The 23,862-nt window shown below is 46.3% G+C and overlaps 1 protein-coding gene across 2 annotated transcripts in view; it reads left to right on the top strand.

Annotated features, from left to right (window-relative positions):
• Positions 1-23,862, top strand: part of ME3 (malic enzyme 3) — a 192,446-nt gene that overhangs the window by 119,446 nt on the left and 49,138 nt on the right. For both annotated transcript variants that reach the window (XM_055320721.1, XM_055320722.1), the window contains 3 exons: positions 6,871-6,946; positions 13,474-13,635; positions 22,050-22,153. In XM_055320721.1, coding sequence (XP_055176696.1) covers positions 6,871-6,946; positions 13,474-13,635; positions 22,050-22,153 — 342 coding nt within the window. The remainder of the gene's footprint in view (positions 1-6,870; positions 6,947-13,473; positions 13,636-22,049; positions 22,154-23,862) is intronic.

The following is a 23,862-nucleotide window of genomic DNA, read 5'->3' as shown; positions in this document are numbered from 1 at the left end:
GATATAGTATCCTCTGACAACCCAAAATATACCTAGAATCTAATTTATTGTCTGTTCAACTTCTTGTCTGATATTATTCTCATTTTTCCCTTTTTCTGTTTGGTTTCTGTTCTCTTCTGATTAGAGTAGTATATATTTTTCTGATATAGTTATTATTCTTTAGTCCTTCAGTTTTCTATTTTATTATCCTTTTCAACTGTTATCAATTTTTTTTGTCTTTTTAAATTTTCATTTTTTCACTTACAGTTTGTAGTTTTCATTTTTTGTTTCCTTTCATTGTATTCAACTGCATTTTTTTTACATATATAAGGTTCTGTTTCTTGTCTATTCTGAGGTCTGGTTTCTTCTAACAGACCAAAATACACTCAGACTCCAGTTTATTGTTCTCTTCTGTTCTACTTCTTATTTGATTTTGTTCTCATTTTTTTTCTTTTCTTTTTGGTTTCTGTTCTGATCTGTGTAGTGTATATTTTTCTGGTGTTGTTATATTTGTATTTTCCTTCTTTTTCATCTATTCTTTTCTGGACATAATGAGAAGACAGAAGAACTCACCCCAAAAAAGAGAACAAGAGGCAGTACTCACAGCCAGGGATCTAATAAATATGGATGTAAGTAAGATTAAGAACAAGAATTCAAAACATTGATTATAAAGATACTAGGTGGCCTTGAAAAAAGCATAAAAGACACTAGCAAATCTCTTACTGGAGAAATAAAAGAACTATAATCAGGTCAAAATTAAAAAGGCTATTTCTGAGATGCAATAAAAAATGGAGCCTCTAAGTGCTGAGATAAATAAGGCAAAAGAGAGCGATATAGAAGATAAAATGATGGAAAATAAGTTAAGAAAAAGATAACTTACTGGATCATGAGGGGAGGAATCAAGAGATCAGCAATACCATAAAGTGAAACAATATGAGAATAATTGGGGTCCCAGAGGAAGAGGAAAAAGAAAGAGAGAGTGGCAGAAGGATTATTTGAACAAATTATAGCTGGGAACTTCCCTAGTCTGGGAAAGGAAACAGGTATTCAAGTTCAGGAGACATAGAAGCCCCCTCAAAATCCATAAAAATAGGTCAGCACCTTGAAGCTTGCAAGTTTCAGAGATAAAGAGAAAATCCTGAAAGCAGCTTGGGACAAGAGGTCCTTAACCTTAAAGTATAGAAACATAAGGCTGGAAGCAGACCTGTCCACAGAGACTTGGCAGGCCAGAAAGGACAGGCATGATATATTCAAGGTACTAAATGGGAAATATATGCATCCAAGAATACTATATATCCAGCAAGGATATAATTCAAAATAGAAGGAGAGATAGCTTCCAGGACAAACAGAAACTAAGAGAATTTGTGATCACTAGACCAGCCCTGCTGCTTTATAAGAAATATTATATAATAATATTTAAGAAATACAATCTTTAAGAATATATAGAACTATAATAAGAAGAAATATTAAATATTAAAGGGGATCTGCTAAGTGAAAAGAGAGCCCAAAAGTAACAAAGACCAGTTAGAAACAGAAACAGTGAATTTACAGGTAATACAATGGCACTAAACTCTTATCTTTCAGTAATTACTCTAAAATATAAATGGGCTAAGTGCTCCGATCAAAAGACACAGATTGGATAAAAAAACAAGATCCATTGATATGCTGTCTACAAGAGACTCATTTTAGACCCAAAGACATCTCCAGATTTATAGTGAGGGCTTGGAGAACCATTTTATTGCTAATTGACATCAAAAGAAAGCTGAGGTAGCAATCCTTATATCAGACAAACTAAATTTTAAACCAAAGACTATAAGAAGAGATGAAGAGGAACACTATATCAGGGTCTACCCAACAAGATCTAACAATTGTAGATATTTCTGCCCCTAACTTGGGAGCACGCAATTATGTAAACCAATTAATAACAAAATTAAGGAAACACATCGATAATAATACAATAATAGTAGAGGACTTTAACACCCTACTCACAGCAATAGAGAAATAATCTAAGCAGCAGATCAACAAGAAAACAAGGGTTTGGGGGCAACCCCGGTAGCGCAGCGGTTTGGCGCCGCCTGCAGACTGGGGTGTGATCCTGGAGACTCAGGATAGAGTCCCACATCGGGCTCCCTGCAGGGAGCCTGCTTCTCCCTCTGCCTGTGTCTCTGCCTCTCTCATTCTGTGTCTATGAATAAATAAATAAAATCTTTAAAAAAAAAAAAGAAAACAAGGGCTTTGAATGACACACTGCACCAGATGGACTTCACAGATATATTCAGAACGTTTCATTGTAAAGCAACAGAATACACATTCTTCTTGAGTGCACAGGAACATTCTCCAGAATAGATGACATACTGGGTCATAAATCAGGTCTTAACTGGTACCAAAAGATTAGGATTATTCCCTGCATATTCACAGACCACAATGCTTTAAAACTTGAATTCAATCACAAAAGAAAATTTGGAAGGAGTACATGGAGGTTAGAGAGCATCCTACTAATGAATGAGTCAACCAGGCAATTAAAGGAGAATTTTAAATATTCATGGGAGCAAATGAAAATGAAAATACAACAGTTCAGAACCTTTGGGATGGAACAAACGCAGTCCTAAGAAGGAAATGTATAGCAATACAAGCCTTCCTCAAAAACCAAGAAAAGTCTCAAATACACACCTAAAGGAGCTAGAGAAAGAAGAGCAAATGGAGCCTAAATCCATCAGGAGAATAAGAATAATAAATATTAGAGCAGAAATCAATGAAATAGAAACCAGAAGAACAGAACAGATCAATGAAACCAGGAACTGGTTCTTTCAAAGAATTAATAAGATCAGTAAACCCCTAACCAGACTTAAAGAAAAGAGAAAGGACCCAAATAAATAAAATCATAAATGAAAGAAGAGAGATCACAACCAACACTGAAGAAATACAGACAATTATAAGAACATATTGTGAACAAAACTCTTTGACCTCAGCTATAGCAACCCCTTGCTAGATACATCTCCAAAGGCAAGGGAAACAAAAGACAAAATGAAGTATTGGGACTTCATCAATATAAAAAAGCTTTTGCCCAGCAAAAACAGTCAACAAAACCAAAAGACAACCGACAGAATGGGAGAAGATATTTGCAAATGTTTTATCAGATAAAAAGCTAGTATCCAAGAGCTATAAAGAACTTATCAAACCCAACACCCAAAAAACAAGAAAGTCCAGTCAAAAAATGGGCAGAAGGGCAGCCCCGTAGCTCAGCGGTTTAGTGCCGCCTTCAGTCCAGGCCGTGATCCTGGAGACCCAGGTTCCAGGATCATGTCAGGTTCCCTGCATGGAGCCTGTTTCTGTCTCTGCCTCTCTCAATCTCTCTCTCTCTCTCTCTCTCTCTCTCTCTCTCTCTCTCTCTCTCTCTCTGTGTCTCTCTGTCTCTCATGAATAAATGAATAAAATCTTTTAAAAAAAAGAAATGGGCGGAAGACATGAACAAACATTTCTCTGAAGAAGGCATGCAAATGACTAATAGACACATGAAAAACTGTTCCACATCACTTGTCAACAGGGAAATATAAATCAAAACCACAGTGAGATGCCACCTCACACAGGTCAGAATAGCTAAAATTAGCAACTCAGGACACAGGACAAATAGAAAGGGGAACCCTCTTACACTGTTGGGAATGCAAACTGGTGCAGCCACTCTGGAAAACGGTATGGAGGTTCCTCAAGATTAAACTCAACAGCAAAGAAACAAACAATCCAATCATGAAATGGACAAAAGACATGAAGAGGAATCTCACAGAGGAAGACATAGACATGGCCAACATGCACATGAGAAAATGCTCTGCATCACTTGCCATCAGGGTAATACAAATCAAAACGACAATGAGATACCACCTCACACCAGTGAGAATGGGGAAAATTAACAAGGCAGGAAAAACAAATGTTGGAGAGGATGCGGAGAAAGGGGAACCCTCTTACACTGTTGGTGGGAATGTGAACTGGTGCAGCCACTCTGGAAAACTGTGTGGAGGTTCCTCAAAGAGTTAAAAATAGATCTGCCCTACGACCCAGCAATGGCACTGCTGGGGATTTACCCCAAAGATACAGATGCAGTGAAACGCCAGGACACCTGCACCGCGATGTTTATAGTAGCAATGTCCACAATAGCCAAACTGTGGAAGGAGCCTCGGTGTCCATCGAAAGATGAATGGATAAAGAAGCTGTGGTCTATGTATACAATGGAATATTACTCAGCCATTAGAAATGACAAATACCCATCATTTGCTTCGACGTGGATAGAACTGGAGGGTATTATGCTGAGTGAAATAAGATAATCGGAGAAGGGCAAACATTATATGGTCTCATTCATTTGGGGAATATAAAAAATAGTGAAAGGGAATAAAGGGGAAAGGAGAGAAAATGAGTGGGAAATATCAGAGGGAGACAGAACATGAGAGACTCCTAACTCTGGGAAATGAACAAGGGGTTGTGGAAAGGGAGGTGGGCGGGGGGTGGGGGTGACTGGGTGATGGGCACTGAGGGGGGCACTTGATGGGATGAGCACTGGGTGTTATTCTATATGTTGGCAAATTGAACTCCAATAAAAAAAAAGATGTGATGTATCTATACAATGGAATATTACTCAGCCATCAAAAAAAGAATGAAATCTTACCATTTGCAATAACATGGATGGAACTAGAGGGTATTATGCTAAGCAAAATAAACCAATCAGAGAAAGACAATTATCATATGATTTCACTCATGTGTGGAATTTAAGAAACAAAACAGAGGGTGCCTGTTTGAATTCTAGGAAAGAAACTGAGGGTTGCCAGAGGGGAAGTGGGTGGAAGGATGGGGTAACTGGGTGGTGAGCATTAAGGAGGGCACTTGATGTAATGAGCATTGGGTGTTAAATGCATCTGAACTCTACCTCTGAAACTATTAATATGTTGTATGTTAATTAATAGAATTTAAATTAAAAAATTTTTAAATAACAATTTTGGGTGCCTGTGTGATCAGTGAGTTAAGCATCTCACTTTGGCTCATGTAGTGTTCTCAGAGAGCCTCACATCCAGCTGCCCTCAGCAGGGAGTCTGCTTGCTCCTCTTCCTCTGCCCCTTCCTTGGCTTGTGCGCTCTCTCTCTCAAATGAATAATTTTTTAAAAAAATTTTTAAGTAACAGTTTTACAATTGTTATCAGCAGAACATTTACTCTGTCCAAGAGACTGTCAGTAACAAAAGCCAGAAGTCTTTTTTTTTTTTTTTATGAGAGACAGAGACATAGGCAGAGGGAGAAGCAAGCTCCATGCAGGGAGTCTGACATGGGACTCGATCCCGGGACTCCAGGATCACACTCTGAGCCTAAGGCAGACGCTCAACTGCTGAGCCACCCAGGTATTCTGCAAAAGCCAGAAGTCTTTAAGATGATAGAGACTTGGAGATATTTTGTGGCTTATGGGAAGCTAATGGAAAATCTAGAGGAGAGCAAGAAGAGTAAAATTAAGACTTTATAATATTCATTGGAACAGAAGAAATGAAGGAATTGTCTGCAGACACAGAGGTTTGCAGGTTTGGCGGTGGGAAGCTGACAGAGATACCATTCCATGGCTTCATGTGATGTCAGAGGCAAGGGGAGTTGGGGGAAGGTGAGGCAGATGGAGGTTTGAGAACAGGGCAGTTGAAAATATCTTTGCAAAGAGTGGAAAGAGTGAATTTTGACCAGAGAAACACTGAAAGAATAAAGACTGTTGGTTGTTTAGAGTCCACGTGGGTTGACAGTGGAGAATTTATAGTAGAGCCAGTCTGTCTGCCCTGTGGTAAGGCTCTCTCCACCTGCCCTTAGCTGCCTGGGTGAAGCAGACAGGGAAGAGAGTAGGAGTATACAGGGTTGGGAGTTTTAGAAGACTTGCTGAGACCAAATTGCAGGGCCAAGGGTTTTGACCGTGTTGGCTAGGGCATGATTTAAATAGTGGATCCAAAATCCGAGCATCTCACGAAGCCATGAAAAGTACTGTTTGGAAGTCTGAGTAAGCCAGGGCATTTGGGGGTGAGGGTGGGGGAACTGTTCTCCCACACCTCCCCAGCCTACTCACATTGGCAAAACAGAATGAGTGCTTCTTTAGCAAAAGGAGCTTTTCTGGGTGCATTGGAGAAAAAAAGGGAAAGAAGGAAGTGGCACAAACTACCCCAGGTATACATATTCTCACAACCCTGGTCCCAGGGCAGAAGACTCAGGTCCACATACAAAGGCCCAAACATAAATAAAAGTTCTAAATCAAGGTAATAAACTGTTAAATAAAATATGTTCCACCTTCCTGCTTTTACAGATACATTTTCATGCTGGTCTGGAAGGCCAAGTTTGAATTTAGAAGTCATGTACTCCAATGCTGCAGAGAAAAGTGGTTCATGGCTGTCAGCCCTCCCCTCTTCCTATCCCTGGCTCCATCCCCCCATTGCCCTGGGGACTCACGTACCTGTGTCTGGACACCACAACGCACATGTCCAAGCTCCAGTCACAGCCCCAGGCCTAGGGGTCTGCCCACCATAGTGTGGTCTGTACTCAGAAGGGTTGACCTGTAGAAGAGGCCAAAATGGTTTCCTCAGAGTCACTCAGAGAATTCTGGGGTACTGGATGCCTGGTCTAGAAGGAAGAAGGGAGAGTGGAGGCACTGGTGAGCACAGGTTCCAGGTGGGCACATCCCTCGGCCCCATGAATCCCTTGCCTTATGGTGAGGAGAAGTTGGAAGAAAGAAATAGCCCTCTAAACTGTTAAGGGCAGGGCCTTGCCTTGCCTTGCCCAGGTCTGTGGGAAAAATGAAATGGCGCAGTGATACACAGTATTGTGGTCTTTGCTCTGTTCCTAGTCTGACTGCCTGGTTTCCCTGTGTGTCCGTGTTTTGTTTCTCCTAGTGGGCTGTTCATCACCATTCATGACAAAGGCCATCTTGCAACAATGCTGAACTCTTGGCCAGAAGACGATATTAAGGTATGATCATGTTTTCTTTGTTACTGCTCAGGTGAAGCCTTTCAGCCTGGACCAGAGTCCTCCCCAACTAGAAAATGAGCCATTGCACCTCTGAAGGCAAGACACTGCACAGCTTTCCCGGGCCCAGAGCACGGACTGGTTAGAGCCAAGCATGAATGCACCACAGAGCGGAGGTTGACATTGACCCACACCCATGTGAAATTGCCCTTATCATTATCATTATTAATAGTAGTAGTAGTCTGGAGACACGTTCAGCGTGTACTGAGTACCTACTAACTATACACTGCCAGTTTCCATGGGGGAGACGGGGAAATCAGAGTTTTTTCTCAAGTAGCTGATTTTTATGTGAAAAATAAGACAGAGACACAAAAGACTAAGAGGGAACTTGGTCAGGGGTAATGAAGCACACATTGCTGAAGGTATTCAAAACGGCAGAGATTATTTTCAACCTGAGGGGAAATCTAGGAAGACTTCATGGGAGAGGTGACATTGGAGCAGGGCCTTGAATTAAGGAGTAGCGTTTGGCCAGATAGGCTTTGGAAAGAGTAGGACATATAGTGGGGACAGTCTGCAGTAAGAGGAAAAGCTTAGAATGAACAGTACTTTCCCCCCAGCGTGTACATAGTCAGAGGTTGGGGGTGGGTGATAGTTGTATGCAGAGTGAAGAAATAAACCTGCCATTTCTTCCGGGAGTATCAGTTTTACTCAAATAATCTATGAAGAAAACATTTTTATATAATAAACAGGATATAATATGCAATGTAAAGTTTGTATTAGTTTTGAAATATTAAACATGCAGCTTTGTAGAAACTTGTTAGCCTCTGGCTACATGCCCAGGTCTCCTCCTGCCACAGGGACTTCTGTGGATGAGTATGAGGGGCTTTCATGACTAAGATCCTTGTCGCTTCTGCAAATGAGTGAAGCGAAAATGCAAAACATCTGCTAGCTGCTTCGCGAGGGCATTTCTAGCACATGAGCTGGGGAAGGCTTGGAGCTCACTGGGCCCAATATAAATACTGGGATACCATCCTGCCTGACTAGAAGACTAAGGCGCTCCACTACTGCTTCCTCCCCTGGCCTTCCCTCCCTGCTCCTGCCAGTTCTGCATTTCCCTGCAGCAGAGCCACCTCCTCCCCAGCTGCTGAGTTAAGGTGGCAGTTTTCCAAGGCATGGGTATCTTTAGACCCTGATGTTGATGGGGAGACGTGGTTCAGAGGAGCTTCTGAATCAAGTCACAGGATAAAGGATGACTTTCCGTGGTTTCCCAGCCAGAAAGCTGAATGTTGAACTGCAGTGTCGGAGAGGAAGGCAGGGAGAGAAGTAAGGCCAGAGCTCAGGGCTAGGGGGACCATGAAGTTTCATGGGCCCCTCTTGTGCAAGGAGGAAGGGGCGGGCCAGGCTGCCCAGAGCTGTCCAGCATAAATCACAAAGAGGAGTGAGAACTGCTTTTCTGACTCTTTCCCACAGTGGCCACTGCCTTGAGCCTGAGGAAGACTCAGCTGAGAACAGCCCTCTTCCTCACAGCTTTCCCAAGCCCCTAAATCTCTGCCTCATCCCAGGCCCAACAGCTTCGGGGGGAGGTGCTGAGAGGGAGCTAGGCAGTGAGGCCTGGGGAGTAGCCTCTGCTGCTGAGCACCAGCCATGTGGGCATCCCTGCCAAGACCAGGTGCTAGTGCCAGGTGCCTGCCCATGATGCACAGACCCAACACATGGTAAACCCACTCCGTCCTCGGTGTCAGAAGGTGGGTGTCCTAGGGAACACTCTCTGAGGTGAACATTAGCTTGTTAGGGAGTGCTCTTGGGATCAACACCTCTAGGAGGGAAGGAAGCAGGAGAAAGCCAAGAGAGAGGTTGGGCTGAGTGAAGTCTCAAAGAAGACTCACCTGAGCCCATGAGGTGCCTCTGGAGCTGGGGTGGTCCCGCACAGTCAACCCGAGTTGGGCTGGGGAGCCCGGCCTTTATTCCCCTGCACTCATCAATCATCGCTTGTGGGCTGCTGCCTTTGGAACAGGGTGTGACTTTGGGCAAGGTATCTCTCCTCAGTCAAGAAAGTTCTCAAAATGGGCCAACACCAGAGGGCCCAGCTGAAGGAATCACTCCTTGGGTCCCAAAAAGGAAATGTGGGTAGCACGTCCCCATATCCACCTCACACGGCATCTGCCAAGTGCTTTACATAGATAGCCGCAGCAACTTCTAATGACCTGTAAGTGGTAGGGATTATTATTGCCCCCATTTTATAGACAAGGAAGCTGGGTGTCTGCTTGTGAAGGGTGGAAGGAACCAAGCTTTGAAACTGCAGCCTGTGTGTTATGTATGTTGTGGAGAGAGAGAAGAGGAGGAAAAAAGGAAGAATGAGGGCTGTGGGCAGCCCATGACATAGCTACAAGTCCAAGGAAACTGGGGCTAGAGCAAGCAAGGAGTCATGACCTTCGGGTCAGTCTGCAATCAGCCCCACTGGGTCCACCTAGGCTAAGGGACATGAGCAATAAATCAGAAAAGGCTGTAGGTTCAAGCTTGGTAAACAGAGAAAGAATGTGGCCCACCCTCACTCTTAGTCATCTGAAATACAGAAGAGGTATGAGTTGCAGATTCCATTCAAACAAGGAAACAGTGATCCTGTAATTCAGTGATAGTTATTGCTGGACTCTAAAACCCCCCAGTGCTTCTCAAGTTTGTCCTCAGATTTTGACCCCTACTGACTAGTGGCCCTTGGCATCCAGCTCCATTGATGTCATGAAAAATAGGATCCCCAGCATCTTCTGCCTGAACTTGTTCATTCACACCAGGTTTGAATCAGTCCTGTGGAGATCCTTTGCTGTCTGTGTTGGATCTATTTTGTTGCCCACCATTTATCCAGTTTGTATCACATTTTGCAATCACCAAGCTAAGTAACTGAAGAATCAAAGAGGACAAGACTCATTACTTTCCCTAAAAAGCTTAGGGCAAGTAAGAACTCCCATGAAAGATGGAGTTCTCATCTAACTATAATACGAGGGAGAATGGGATAGGTGTTTGGAAGAGAAAAATGCCATGGGAACTCAGAGGAGATAGAGTGACAGCTTCTGGAAGGGGAGTGTCATGGAGGAAGGTGGCTTTGTACTGTTCCTGCTTAGAGATGACAGTAGAAGCCACAGTTTTTGCATGGCTGACCTTCTTAGCCATTGGCCACCGTGGTCTCCGCTTGGTTCCATTTCATTCACTCATTTAACAGATGCTTACTGCATGGCCTTTCTGTGTAATGCTGAACTAGAGAGAATATGAAACAATTAAAAATCCAATATGACATCTTTGTGCCAAATAATGACCATCATAATAATCATAAGAGCAGCAACCATTTATTGATCAATCCCTAAGGCACCTGGTTAAAATGAGACTGATATTATTTCATTTCATCTTTACAACAATCTCCTGAGTTAGATATGATTATCCCCCATTTTATGGAGAACTAAAACTCAGAAAAATTATCTGTTTACCTAAGATTACATATGGTGCATTATCAAGGAACCTGATTATCAGACTCCAGAACCCGTGCCATTAACCTTTAGGTTGTTTGGTGAGATAAAACGAGCATTTTTTAAAATGTTAAATAAGAACCCAAATGTTTAAGTAGCACTTTATGCAGGGCTTGGCAAGCAGTAGGTACTTACTTAGCCTATGTTTGTGGGAGGCAGGCAAGCAGACAGGAAGGGTGAGTAGGCTAGCTGTGTGGTCGCCACAAGTGCTAGGAGAAATCGCATCAGATTGTAATGGGCAGAGTTTGCCTGCTGGAGACAGAGAAGGACCTTCTAGGAAACAGGAATATAGGGGCTGAGAGAGAGATTATAGGTGAGTTCAGAGTGTGCCTGGGAGGAGTGAGGAGGTTAGTTTGGCTGGAGTAGGCACTTGTGTGCAGACAAGAAGCAGGAGATAAGTCAGAACGTATATTGGATTCAGACCATTAAAGAGTTAAATGTTTTGGACTCTATTCTATGGACAGTTCGAGGTCACTCAAGCAAGGTCTTTGAGCCTGGGAATGGCATAATGAAAATAGGCTTCTGACACAGTGACTGTGACACTGGTTGGCAGGAGAGACTAGAAGGAAGAAAGATGAGTCTGGTTGTGAAGCTGCTGTAATAACTGGACCACTACCACCGTGTGATGGAGAGTAGAGGGCAGACAGAAGAGAGACATTCCCTCAAAGGAGACATTCGCTCTACTCCATGCAGTAGAGTCCCCGGGCATGGTTCAGGCTGGAGGGGCAGCACTGCAGAGCCCCATCACCATCTGGAAAGGCCCCAGAATTGTAGGGATAACAACCTGGAGTAGTAACCGACTTCCTCTGGTTAACTCACTGCCCCTTGAAGGAGAGAAATTCTGAGAGAATGGGAATCAGAATAAGGAAGCTTTGATCAGGAGAGATGGTAGAGAAATGCCCTGAGTCTAGGCACCCAGAGCAGCATGAAGCCACAGGCTCCTGCAGGGAGAGCTGCCAGAGGGAAGTCAGAGGTGGACTGTGGGGAGGGCCCCACAGAGGCAGGGAAGAACTTGACTGAGAGCATAGGTGCTTTAACCCAGCTGAAATGGTGGTAGAAGGAGCCCAGAGCCAGGAACCACAAGCCTGATTAGAATCCTGACCTGCTACGTGCACAAGCAAGGTGACTTTGGTAAGTCATCTAATCTTTCTAAGATACCTGATGTGGAAACATCCAGTCCAGTGCATGGCATCTGGCTGATACTTAACAAATGTATATAAAACGTGAATGAAGGTCTTAGAGCTTCTGTTTGCTCACCTGTGAGATGGGAATAACAATCTCAGACTCACCTACCTGCCAAGGCCGCGGGAAGAATCAGGTGGCATGCGGGTTGAGAACACTCTCCATAGAGGCAGCAGATCAATCTGAGGGGGAATATCATGATCCTCCTGGGTCTCTTGCACCTCCCCCATCCCCCAAGTCACCTTTCCAGCAGCAGAGGAGTGTTTTTAAAAATTTCTATACCTATTTCTACCAAAGGTCAGTAGCGGCCTTTGTGTGCTCTTGCCCTTAGAGAGCTAGAGAATACAAATGATAAGATGTCATGGACCTTTGGGTACTGAATCCTAAACTTTTCCTTCCAGGGCAAGAATGGGTCTTCATCCTTTATCCCCAGAGCTTACTATTGCACCTGCATGGGCTGAACTGAGCCCTGTGATGCCCAGGAGCACCAGGATGTCCATAGCTCAGAGCTGGTCCTAAGCCCTGGTCAAAAGCAGGCTTCAATGGAGGGATGGATGGCCCTACTAACTTAACTCACTCGAGATGGAGGGAGGCAGTGATGGTGAGCAGGTTGGGGTGACCTATAAACAACTTCACTGTCACTGGAGGGGATCTCTGTCCCCTGACTTTCAAGACCCTTCACTGACTCCTGCTGCACTTTCTGTTCCCTCCTTTCATGTGACCTGCACCTCCTTGTTCACCACACAGAATCCACAGCCTCCCCGCCTCTATCCTACATCCAAATGTCCTTCTGCATCAAGCGCCTTCCTCCCCAGCTCTACCCCCTATGGACAGTTTTCTCCTGCCTGAGGTGTGGACACCCTTACAAAGGGTGACCCTACAGGAAGTAAACTCTCCCTTCTCTCCATCTCTGCTGCCCTCAGGCTGTTCTGTGGCACTCACTTTCCTCCCAGAGTTGTTAATTATAAATATACATGTTTCATCTCTCTCTCTCTCTCTCTCTCTTTTTTTTTTTTTTTTTTTTTGCCCTTTAGTTTTATGGCCTGAATCCATACATACTTGTTACTACAAATGAGCAAACTGATGCTCCTCCTCCCAGGATCTGGCAGGGTGTCTGCAAAGTAGGTGCTTCATAAATATGTAGTAAGGAAATGAATAAATGAACATCTATCAGAATCATAGTAATTTCTATCACCATCAGCTTCATCAGCATCTATTAATTAACAGTGAGTAAGCCTCGAACTAGCACATAGTATATGACTACAGTGATTATTTTCCAAAGCACAAAGGTAACCCCAGTACAGCTGAGAGCCCTCCTGGGTTCATGTGAAGTAGCAACACCAGCAGTCACAGAAGCCCTGCCCTTTGCAGTTCGGACTCATTATACCCCAAGAGCAGTTCTGAGAGCACTTCCACCGGCCTCTAAACCCGGGGCTTGTGGCAGCAGCATGAACACTTGTTCTGCATTGTCCCCTTTCATTACATCCTTCCATCCCCACGCCCAGATCTTGAGCTGAGAATATCTGCTTAGTTTCTTCTAGGGAGAGTGACCAGCTGTGGTTTCCCTCCAGCTGTTTCTGCTGCCCCTCCTCCCAAACCTCAGAACACAGGGCAAGATGTCAGCTCAGCTCAGTGGGGCTTCTCACCAGCCTGCCAGGATGGGGACAGAGAGAAGGACTGTCACCTGCAATTGAATAAATCCCTTGGCCTTTCCCCAAATTAGCAGTTTCGTTCCCCAGCAGAGAAGGTGGGCATCCAGTTGTCAGTGCTGATGTGGGATGGTGGCTAACATGAGCACTTTGTCACAAGAAGCGCTTCCCCGATTGTTTCCAGGCCGTGGTGGTAACCGATGGGGAGCGCATCCTGGGCCTGGGAGACCTGGGCTGCTACGGCATGGGCATCCCCGTGGGCAAGCTGGCCCTGTACACGGCATGTGGAGGGGTCAGCCCGCAGCAATGCCTCCCCGTCCTGCTGGATGTCGGCACCAACAACGAGGTAATGCACTGCCTGGGCCCGGGTCCCTGGGGCCAGAAGGTGACTGCTGGAGTGGGGTGGGGGGCACCTTCAAGGGGCAGTTATAACTATACAGCATTGAGCCATTGCTTTCCTGGGTCTCCTTCTCCAGGGCTCTTCCCCTGCACGGCTATGACAGGGAGATCTTTCTCCTCCTTGACTGCCTAACCCGGTCCCTTCCCCCAGCCACTGGGTCTCTGTGCTCCCCTTTCTCCTCAATGCTCTCTGCACCCTCCATGACCCCAGCTTGGGCCTTGTTTGCTTCCGCATGCCATGACTGCCCTCTGAAACTTCTCTCCAATTCATCAGTGAAGAAGGTCCCTTGATGCCAGCAGGAGTGACTGCCAGGTGGTATTTTTTCAGCATTGTAGAGGCAGGCTGCCACAATGAAAGAATTAAAACCCAAAGCACCAAGAGCCAGAGGCTGAAATATCTGAATCAGGCAGATGCATGTCCTATAAGCCCAGGGACAGAACGAGCCCCAAACTGTTGGTGAGATCCACCAGCAGATTCCAGATGGCTTGGGATTTAAGGAGCTCAAACCACAGGCAAGAGTGTGACTGCTCTGGGTACCACCCGGGGACACCAGGGTTTCTGTCTATAGGTTCTGCTCTGGGTCCCTGTGAGAGGGAAGACAAAAAACTACCCAAGGATTCTTTCTTCATGACATGCATCTCTGAGTTTAAAGTTGGTGCAAATTCATCTTTTAAAAGTTGGGGGGAAAATTGAGAATCAGCGAAGTGTTAAAAATAAAATATCAGTCACACAACCAGTACTAATTAGGCTTTACATTTTGATATATTTCCTTCCAGCCTTTTTCCCCTAAATCATTTATAAAAGCAAAATTGGGCTTATGATGAATATATAGTTTTATATCCTGCTTTTTAAAACTTAACTATATATGGTGAGTTTTCTCTCAGGTCATTAGCCGTTATTGCACAATGTCACTTTACTAGCTGCCTAGTGTGTCACAGTTTACAGAGGAAACCTCCCACAGCTGGACACTCATGTTGTTTCTAGTATTTTTGCAAATATAAGTTTTACCCTGAGCCCATTTTTGCAGATAAGTCTTTGTGTCCATGTGTGATTATCTACTTAAGGTGATTTCCTACAAACAGAAATGTTAAGGCAAAGGGAATGGTCATTTTTTAGATTCTTGATTCATATTGCCGAAAAAGTTATCTTATTCGCATTCTGCAGTGATTTTTAAAATACTTGCCATGAGTCTTTGCCTGGCCTTCCTCTTCCCTGGACATGATACATTCCCATTTCTAAACGAGAAAACGGGGCTCCTAGCGAGGAATGGTGCTTATTCAGGCTTCAGCCACAGATGCAATCGAATGAGAAGACAGCCAGGCAGACCTGGCTTAAGAGCTGGGAAATCATGGGTGTGGGATAAGGCAAGACCAGGGAAGTGGAAGAAGTACTAGCCTGGGAAGCGGGGACCCTGGTCCCAGCACCGCGGGCAGCCAGCTGAGTCCCTGTGCCTATTCAGACTAGATCCCCCTCTAGTTCAACGAGGAACTGGAACAGAAGGTTTTTGAGTGTTGTGCCTCTGAAGCTCTTCTGCATATGCCTCCCATCCAGCCTAGGAGACAGGACGCAGGATGGTAGCACAAGTCCTATAGTTGCTCAACAAGACCAGTCTTCAAGGTCTGCTCCACGCTGTGGTTCTCTTTCCTAGCCCAAATGCCTAGCTTTTGCAGAAATTGTCCTTTAGTCTCAACATGCGTGGAATCATGCAGCCTTGGATGAGTGTAGAGTGTAGTGAACTTTGTTTGGTTGTCCTTTCCACCCAATTCCTCCTGCTATGTTCCAACTGGATTTAATTGAGACTTTTACTCACTGTCTCCTAAAAGCTGGCTCTGACCAAGACTGAGTCTGATCATAACGGCACTATATCCCCTGAAAGGGTGCTGGTTGCCTCTAGGAGATGCGTAAGATCCTGTGTCATTGAAGGTCCGACGCCCTGCAATGATATGCTGAAATTTAGAGTTGTCCCCAACTTGTAATAATCCCCCCAGAAGAGATAGTGAGAAACCCTGAGTAAACCATGGTCAAGCACTTTTCACAGACCACCGTGCTGAAGCTTGACAGCACAGAGAAATTAATTTGCCCCAAATGATCTGCTAGGAGTGGCGGGGAGGGATCCTAACCTGTGTCTGCCCTCCTCTGCCCACACCACATCTGCCTGCTTGGGTTGCCCACTGCTTTAGAAGCCAAGGTCATTGCTTGATTTTTAGAATGTTTCTTACTAAAGTAACCTTAACACATTATTCAAAATCTTAAAAGGAAAGAGAAATGGCATGTATCCCACAGTGCTACATCCATGTTCCTTTCCAATATTCATCTATGCAAAAACATAGACGGAGTAATAATGTGCCTGTAATTTTGTTCTCATTTTTTCAATGAATGTTATTTTATGAACATTTTCTCCCTACTTACTTAGCAAAAGTTTATTGAATGTTTAGTATGTGTCAGGCTCTCTGCTAGGCATGAGGGAGATAAATGAGAGCCAGGGCATGGGTGGAATATTCTAGTTGTCAGTGCTTCAACCCTGTCACCTAATTGATCATTTTAATGGCTAATGTGTTCCTTCTCCTCCGAGTGTCTGCTTCTCCACTTAGAGCTTTAGGCCTCTGAATCACTTCTCCCTGCTGGGCGTGGGAGGGAGAGAGCTTCCGCTGGATCTGCCCTCTCTTGGCAGGAGGGACCAGAGTATTCCCCAACTGAGAGGAGGATACACCTGGTGAGAGCAGGTGCACACCATGGGGGGGAGAGAGAGCGGTTCCCACCCAGGGCGGTAAGACCAGCGCCAGTACTGCCATGTGCCAGGCACAGCTCGAGGATTTCACTCTCATGTCATTCTCACCCCAGCTGTGTAGATGTTGCTGTCCCCTGGATTGTAGACGAACCTAAGACCGACACGTGTGAACTGCTCACCTCAGGTCCCATAGGCTAAGGGTCAGAGTCAGGGTTTGAACCTGGTCTCTCTGGCTTCAGACCTGCCTTGTCCACCATGGCGCACTGCTTCAAGGGGTGTAGATTTGCGGTGTAGACTGGGTAATGCAGAATGGGAAAGGAGCTTTTTCATGCAGTCAGGGTCCCACGGACACTCAGGCCCAGGCCCAGGGGTTGTTGATGCTATATGCATGGTCCTCTCGCCCCAGAGGAAGGCAAACTCCCACCAGACCCTCTTCACAAAATTCAAGGCACAAAAATCCAAAGTTACAAAGTGGCCAGCATTGGGAAGACGGTGGTTTTGCCCTTTCCAAATGCATTTACTATGTGATCTTCCACACTACGGTTCTTTAAAAAATAGTAATAATAATAAGTAAATTCATAAGATTCCCTCCTCCCCAGAAGTCTTGAGGGCACATCTCTCCCCTAGAGCAAGTCAGAGCAATAGGAGAGAGAGGCTTAACCTTGCAACTTCCATCTACATGTCAGTGCAGGGAGGATGCTGTTTGAGGAGCTGTAGTATCAGGATAACCAGACTGTCTGCATGTGTGTCTCTGTGAAAACTCCTGAGGCAACAGGAGCTTTAATAAGTCAAGGAAAACACCCTTCAACATTTCCTGTTAAAGGAAAACATCTGCTGTTGACAGCCCTCAAACTCTGAGTCACTTTTACCTGCCGACCCCAAGGAGGTTTGGAAGAATGAATATGTCGGGCAGCGATCCCATGAAGAGGGACATCCCATGATTAAGTTCCAAAGGGACAAAGCCAGGGGACCCCTTCCACCTCCTGCAGAGAGGCCCACCTGCTGGGGGCCTCATCATGGTGTGTGGGGATTGGTTTGTTTCTCTCGTTTCATCCACATGCAGCCAGAGACAGCATCACTGACTATCCCTGTTAGAAGGGACCTGAACTATAGTTGACCCTTGAACAACCTGGGAGTGAGCAGTGCTGACCGCCACACAGTTGAAAATCCATGCACAACTTTTCAGTCTCCAAACACTTAACTACTAATAGCCTACAATTGACTGGAAGCCTTGCCAATCACATAGAGTCGATTAACACATATTGTGTATGTGTATCATACACTGTATCCTTCCAATAAAATAAGCTAGAGGAAAGAAAGTGCTATTAAGGAAATCACAAGAGAAGATACATGTACAACACTGTACTGTATTTATCGAAAAAAATCCACATGTAAGTGGACCACTACCGTTCAAACCTGTTATTCAAGGGTCAAATGTACAGCTCATTCAGATCTCTCGTTTCACCCAGGAAAGGGGGTGCAGGGCAGAAATGGCTTCTTCCCCAGGTTTCATTCCAAGCCCAGTGCGCATGCCGCTCCACATTACAGGTCCTGTAGGGCAACCCCAGGGCTTAGCTTTCAAATGGCCTCTGAGCCTTAGAAATCTTCTCCTGGCAGAAGTCTTGAGTCTCAGTGGCTTTTAATGGGGGGGATAACTTCTTGGGGAGACATGGGAACAGACTATCCACAGGGCTGCAGACAGCACCTTGGTGGTGCTCCTGGACTCCTAGGGAAGTGTGAGGTCACCAGCAGATCTGAGTGCTGAAGGGCTACTCCCACCTGGCAAGAGCATCATGACTGCAACTGCTGAACAACCAGCAGTCACCGTGTGGTGCTGTCAGACACACTCGTTCTCCATGTGCACCTGACCTGCAAGGGTGCCCTTCCTAGGATCTTTGTAGCTCACCCCTGGGCTTAACTGAGCACCCAGGGATATGTGTGGTAGGCATGCCTACCACCCTGGGAGGGGAAAGTGTGCTGTGTCCACAGCAGGAACCCCCATGACCCAGACCCCCAGCTGTTCCCTGAAGAACCTTTTAGTGTGTCCGTTGCTACACAAGATAAATATTTTTCTGAAGCAGGAGGTTTGTCTCTTCCAGCTTAAATCTGGGACTCAGCGAAGAGGAGGAAACCATGTTGTTTTCCCTGACATTGTGTCTCCAAAAAAAAAAAAAAAAAAAGTCACAGACCTAAGTGACAGAGCCTAAATTCAAACCCAGGCCTGCCCATTTGCAAGGCCCCAACCCCCTTCTGGTTCTAAAGCCAGTCCCAGACTGAGGCCCACCCAGCCAGAGCTGGGCAGTGCTCTCGCCTCTGCAGGACGCTGCCTGCCAGCCTCCAGGGCTCCTCCCACCTCTCCTGACACGGTGACCAGATTTAGCAAAGCAAAATACAGGATGCCAGTTTAATTTAAATTTCAGATAAATAACTAATTGTATTTTTGCATATGTTCCATGCAAAACTTGGGACATATTTAGGTTTAAAAAAATGTATTGCCTATCTGAAATTCAAATTTAACCAGGCATTCTATATTTTATCTGGCAATACTACCTACTAAAAACTAGACATTTATGTAAGGGAGTCAAGAATAGAGGAAGGCTGCAAGGAGAGTCCAGGCCAGGTAACCGTCCCACAACTTGCTGGCAGCCATTCTTACAGGCTCGTCCCTCAGCAGGACAGAGGGCAGAACGTGGACTTCTAGCTACATGTTGTGCCAAGACAGCCATGAGTGCTCTACCCTGTGCTGTTTAGGAGAAGCCATTTACCCTCCTGCCGGAGGAGGTCCAATTGGCCGGGGATGGGGACTCCAGCTGCCATTCTGTCTGTCACTGCCTCCCCCACCCCAGCCTCATCTGGAGGATCACAGATACCCCCCACCTTCCCGGCCACTACCCAAATCCTCCAGAGGACTAAGCAGAGCATGAGGGGCCACCCCCAGGTCACCTGGCCCCCACAATATGGAATACTGGGGGGAAGGGGCAGTGTCATGAGATCCAGTCAAAGCCAGGCTCAGTTTGAGCTTAGCCTCTTCCTGGCTGCGTAAGCTTGGGCAACGTCCATAAACCTTTGAACTCCACCTTCCCCATCTATAAAATGGGGATGAGAATATGTAAGATAGAGGGATCAAATTACTTTTGATTCAGGAGTGAATTATTTGAAAGTTTTTTTTTAAGATTTTATTTATTTATTCATGAGAGACACAGAGAGAGAGGCAGAGACACAGGCAGAGGGAGAAGCAGGCTCCTTTTGGGGAGCCTGATGTGGGACTCGATCCCAGGACTCCGGGATCACAACCCGAGCTCAACCGCTGAGCCACCCAGGTTGCCCCTATTTGAAAGTTCTATACAAATAGAAGAAGCTCTTTTTTAGTGCCAGCTCTGTTAGAGAAACTTTCTTTCCAATTTCTGGGTGTGTACTTAGTTATGAAATAATTCGGGCATAAAATGTTTTAATATAATAGCAAAACATAAGAATGTTTTAAAGCTTTCATAGCCACCCTTCTATCTCAGTTGTACCTCTTTATGGTTGACCCAGGTATACTGAGAAATTTTTGGAAAACCCTAAAATTCTGCAGTATTACTGGAGAATTGGATTTGCCCCAGAGACCGCAGATGCAGCACTGAGAAATTCACTTTTTGCTTCCTGGGGTACCAGTGATTCAAATCTGTCACTTGGCAGCATTACAAGTGACAACTCACTGTGAACCTCGTAAGTCCCTATACAAACTAAAAACATGAATGTTTTCTGCAGGTGCCAGGAGTTCCACTGTTTCTATCATTTCTGTGTGTGCCTTCTGGGCTGTATGTGTGTGTTTCTGAGAGTTGAAATCACATCTGTGCAATTCTGAATCTGCCCTTTTTTCACTTTAAATAGTCTCATGCACATTGGTCCAGGTGGCTGCATAGTCTTAAAAACCACCTATATTAATAACCGCCTAGCTTTCCATCAAGTCATCACATTTATTTTATGCTTTGCCCTTGGCTGGATGTCTGCTGCCTCTAAGTGGCTTTCAGAGGGTCACTTTGGAGGTGGCACGAGAAGAGTGGGCACTGATGTGCCCACCGCCATCCTTCAGTCTCGCAAACACATACACCTGCCAGAGCAGCATCCTAACCTATCTCAGGGAGGTATGATCCAGGGGTGAAGGGAGTGAGAAACTAAGGGCAGGGCCCACCTTTTTGCTGCCAGTAAGCCCACCTCAGATTATGTGGACTCCGCACTGGGGGGTGAGAGTTTAGAAGGATGATGCTGCCTATCCTTTGCTATCCCCTACACCTTTGCACAACCACCTCTGTAGCACCGTCAAGACAGTATGGATTGACAGCGGTGTCTTCAACAAAAAACTAAGACAGTTCTGGTTAATGTGCAAAGAGCCGCCCAGGTGGTATGGCTGTGTGTGAAGACCGTGGTGAGCGCTGGAGCCAGGCAGCTGGGGTGTGACTCCTGACCCTTCCACCTACTGGCCCAAGGTCCAGGGGGCTCATTTTACCTCTCTGTGTCCCGCTGCCTCATTTGTCAAATGGAGGAAATAACAAGACCTGCCTCTGTGTCTGGTCAGGCCCTCTAGAAGACAGAGGTGTGAAAGTTTTATCAGGGGACACCCATGGAGAATGAAGGGGGGAGGAGGAGGAGGAGGTGGCGGGTGGGTGGGGCCCTCAGACTCCTGTGCAGGTGTGACACCTGTGAAAGGAGAGGAGGCCGGAGGGAGACCTCAGTAAGAAGAGCCCAGGCCGCAGTGCGGTCCTGGGAGAGCCTCAGGCGGGTTGACGGCAGGCCTCAGCGAAGGTTCCCTGCGGAAGGGCGCCCGGCCCCACCGTGGCAGCCAGGGCCAGGAGCAGCCCAGGGACAGCAAGGCAGCTGAGGCTGTCCTCCCACCTCCCCGCCCTCAGCAGGTTCTCTTACGAGAGTCCCAAGCCACACACCTCCATGGCTGTCCCACCTCTGAGGGGAGACATTCTGGTCCTTAGAACAGTCCTTAGTATGCGGCACACAGGATGCGCCACGCGGGTTAAAGCTGCTGCCACTACTTCATAGCGTGTATTAAAATTCACAAAGCTCTTGTACATATATTATTTCATTTAATCATCCCAAGCACCCCGTGCAGCTGACATTTCATCCCCATTTGACAAATGAGAAGACAAGTCCCAGGGGTCCTGTGATTTGCCCGAGGTCACACGGCTGGTCAGGGATGGGGGTCAGACTCGAACGGAAGCCCCTCAAGGTGGGGCTGTGGGGTCCTTACCTCTGCATCCTGCAGCTCACATAGAGATGAGGATAACCCAGATGCTTACGAGCATAACCATAACCATAACCACATAACCCAGAGCTCAGAGTTTTGGTGACACAGACACAAAGATAGATAACTCCTGGAGACCCTCACGCATGGAATTCCTTCCTATTTCCTAAATAGGCCAGGTACTTCCTCCTTCTGCTTCTGGCCCCGAGGCCTTCCTTGTGCTGACTTCTCTACCCGAAGGCCCAGCCCACCTGTCAAAATCTGCCCATCTTTTTTTTGTTGTTCTTGAGAGACAGTGTGGCCTGGGCTCTTCTTACTGAGGTCTCCCTCTGGCCTCCTCTCTCTGGTCCTTCCTGCTAACCCAGGACTGTTGAGCAACGATGCTGTCTGTTCCAGGAGCTGCTCAGAGACCCTCTGTACATTGGGCTGAAACACCAGCGCGTGCGTGGGAAGGAGTACGATGACCTACTGGACGAGTTCATGCAGGCTGTGACAGACAAGTAAGTGGGTCAGCCTGTTCCTTTTGAAAGAGGACTCTTAAGACATGGTATGACTCAAGTCAGCACTGGTTTCAACAAGAGGCAGGAGATGCATGCTTTTCCGCATGGTCTGAAAATTGTAGCTTGACCCCATCCATGTATTTGGAAGACACAAAGCCAATGGGTTTGTTCCATGGGAGAATCTTTGGGAGCAGGGAGGACAGAGAAGAGGGTTGATGACAGAAGGCCTGTGACTGGGAGACAGTTAAGTGTCTGAGGTCCCAGGAAGAAAACCTCCTTGGCTGAGCTGTTTTGAGCTCTCCGCATCAATGGGGATGTTGTGAGTGGTGACTTTGGAAGGCAGCTTGTCATGTCAGCTGTCATTTTCCACCTGTATCTGAGGACTGAGCAGCACTAATGAGCCACAAGAGCAGGCCATACAGGCTGTGGGCCTGCAAGATTTATGAGGTGCCATCTGTGTGCTGGGGTGTGTGATATGGGCAGCTTCTGCCCTCCTCACTGCCCCATCTGTCTGCCATCACAGCCACCCGCACACCCTGCTGTGTCTGGCGTGGTACTGGGACAGAGTTCTGGAAACAGCCTCCACCCACATGTAGTGTGATGGGCAAGTTAGTCAAGACAGAGTTTCAACAGCTCAGCAGACTCCTCCAGACCCAGCAGGTCCACTAGTCACTTGAAAACCTCCAGCCTTTCTTGCTATCCCGAGAGTGCCCAGGTCCTGGCAGGGCTGGCCTGGGTATCCTTGGCAAAGTCCTCCCTTGCCTGGGCGCAGCCATTCTGACCAAAGCAGTGGGCTGGAGGAGCGCTGCTCTGGCCTCCATGGCTTTGGGGGTGCAGGAAAACTGGACTTGACTCTTGACCCCACCGCCTCTACCTCTGTGATGTCATGGAGCAGGTTGCTGAGCTTCTAAGTCCCCTCATCTGATTTCCCTATCCAGCAATGAGAAGCAAGCTTTTAATCATCATCGTGGGGGTTTTTTTGTTTGTTTGTTTTTGTTTTATTTTTTAAGATGAAAGAAAATCATATTGTACTTACACAGGATGGGAAGGATCCTATAGAAAAGAAATTCGTAAGGGAGTATGGGGGAGGGGGAGCTAAAGTTCCAGAGTAAATGAGAGGGCTTAGCCTTAGATATGAACACAGAGGCTGGGCCGCAGGGACAGGGAGAGGGCCAAGCACTGGGGACAGGTGCAGGCAGGTGGGCACATGAGGTGGGAGGGGCAGGAGGCCTTCTGAGTGAGGACAGTGCTGGAGGTTTAGGGCTGGAGGAGGTAAGACCTGCAATGTCCAAATGACGGTGCTAGAGGATGGTTGCTGGACAGCCCCGTGGGCACCCCCGCAGATCACTGGTCATGAATTTAACCTATTTCTGTGTTTTTCTCAACCCAGTGTCAACTGTCAGAATGCAGGACAGGAAGAGGCAGAGATTAGAATTTAACCCGGGCTGGGATTCTGAGAGGCAAGAGAGAAAAAGAGAAAAGAACTGCGAGTATCTTCAAGGGGATGGTTATGATGATGTGTCCTGGGATCTATGCTGAGTAAGAAGGGACATGAGGACATTGTGGGGAATTAGAGGTCAGTGACATGCAGATCGGGATGGTAAGTCCTAATGAAGCTTAAGAATTATTGAGTTGGGTAAAGAGAAAATGAGCTGGACAGAGAAGAGGTGGTAATCAGAAAGTTAGGTGTCCACAGCTGAGATCATAGA

The sequence above is a fragment of the Nyctereutes procyonoides genome, unplaced genomic scaffold, assembly GCF_905146905.1.
Source record: "Nyctereutes procyonoides isolate TBG_1078 unplaced genomic scaffold, NYPRO_anot_genome, whole genome shotgun sequence".
Lineage (NCBI taxonomy): Eukaryota > Metazoa > Chordata > Mammalia > Carnivora > Canidae > Nyctereutes > Nyctereutes procyonoides.
This window is presented reverse-complemented; position numbering and strand designations above follow the sequence as displayed.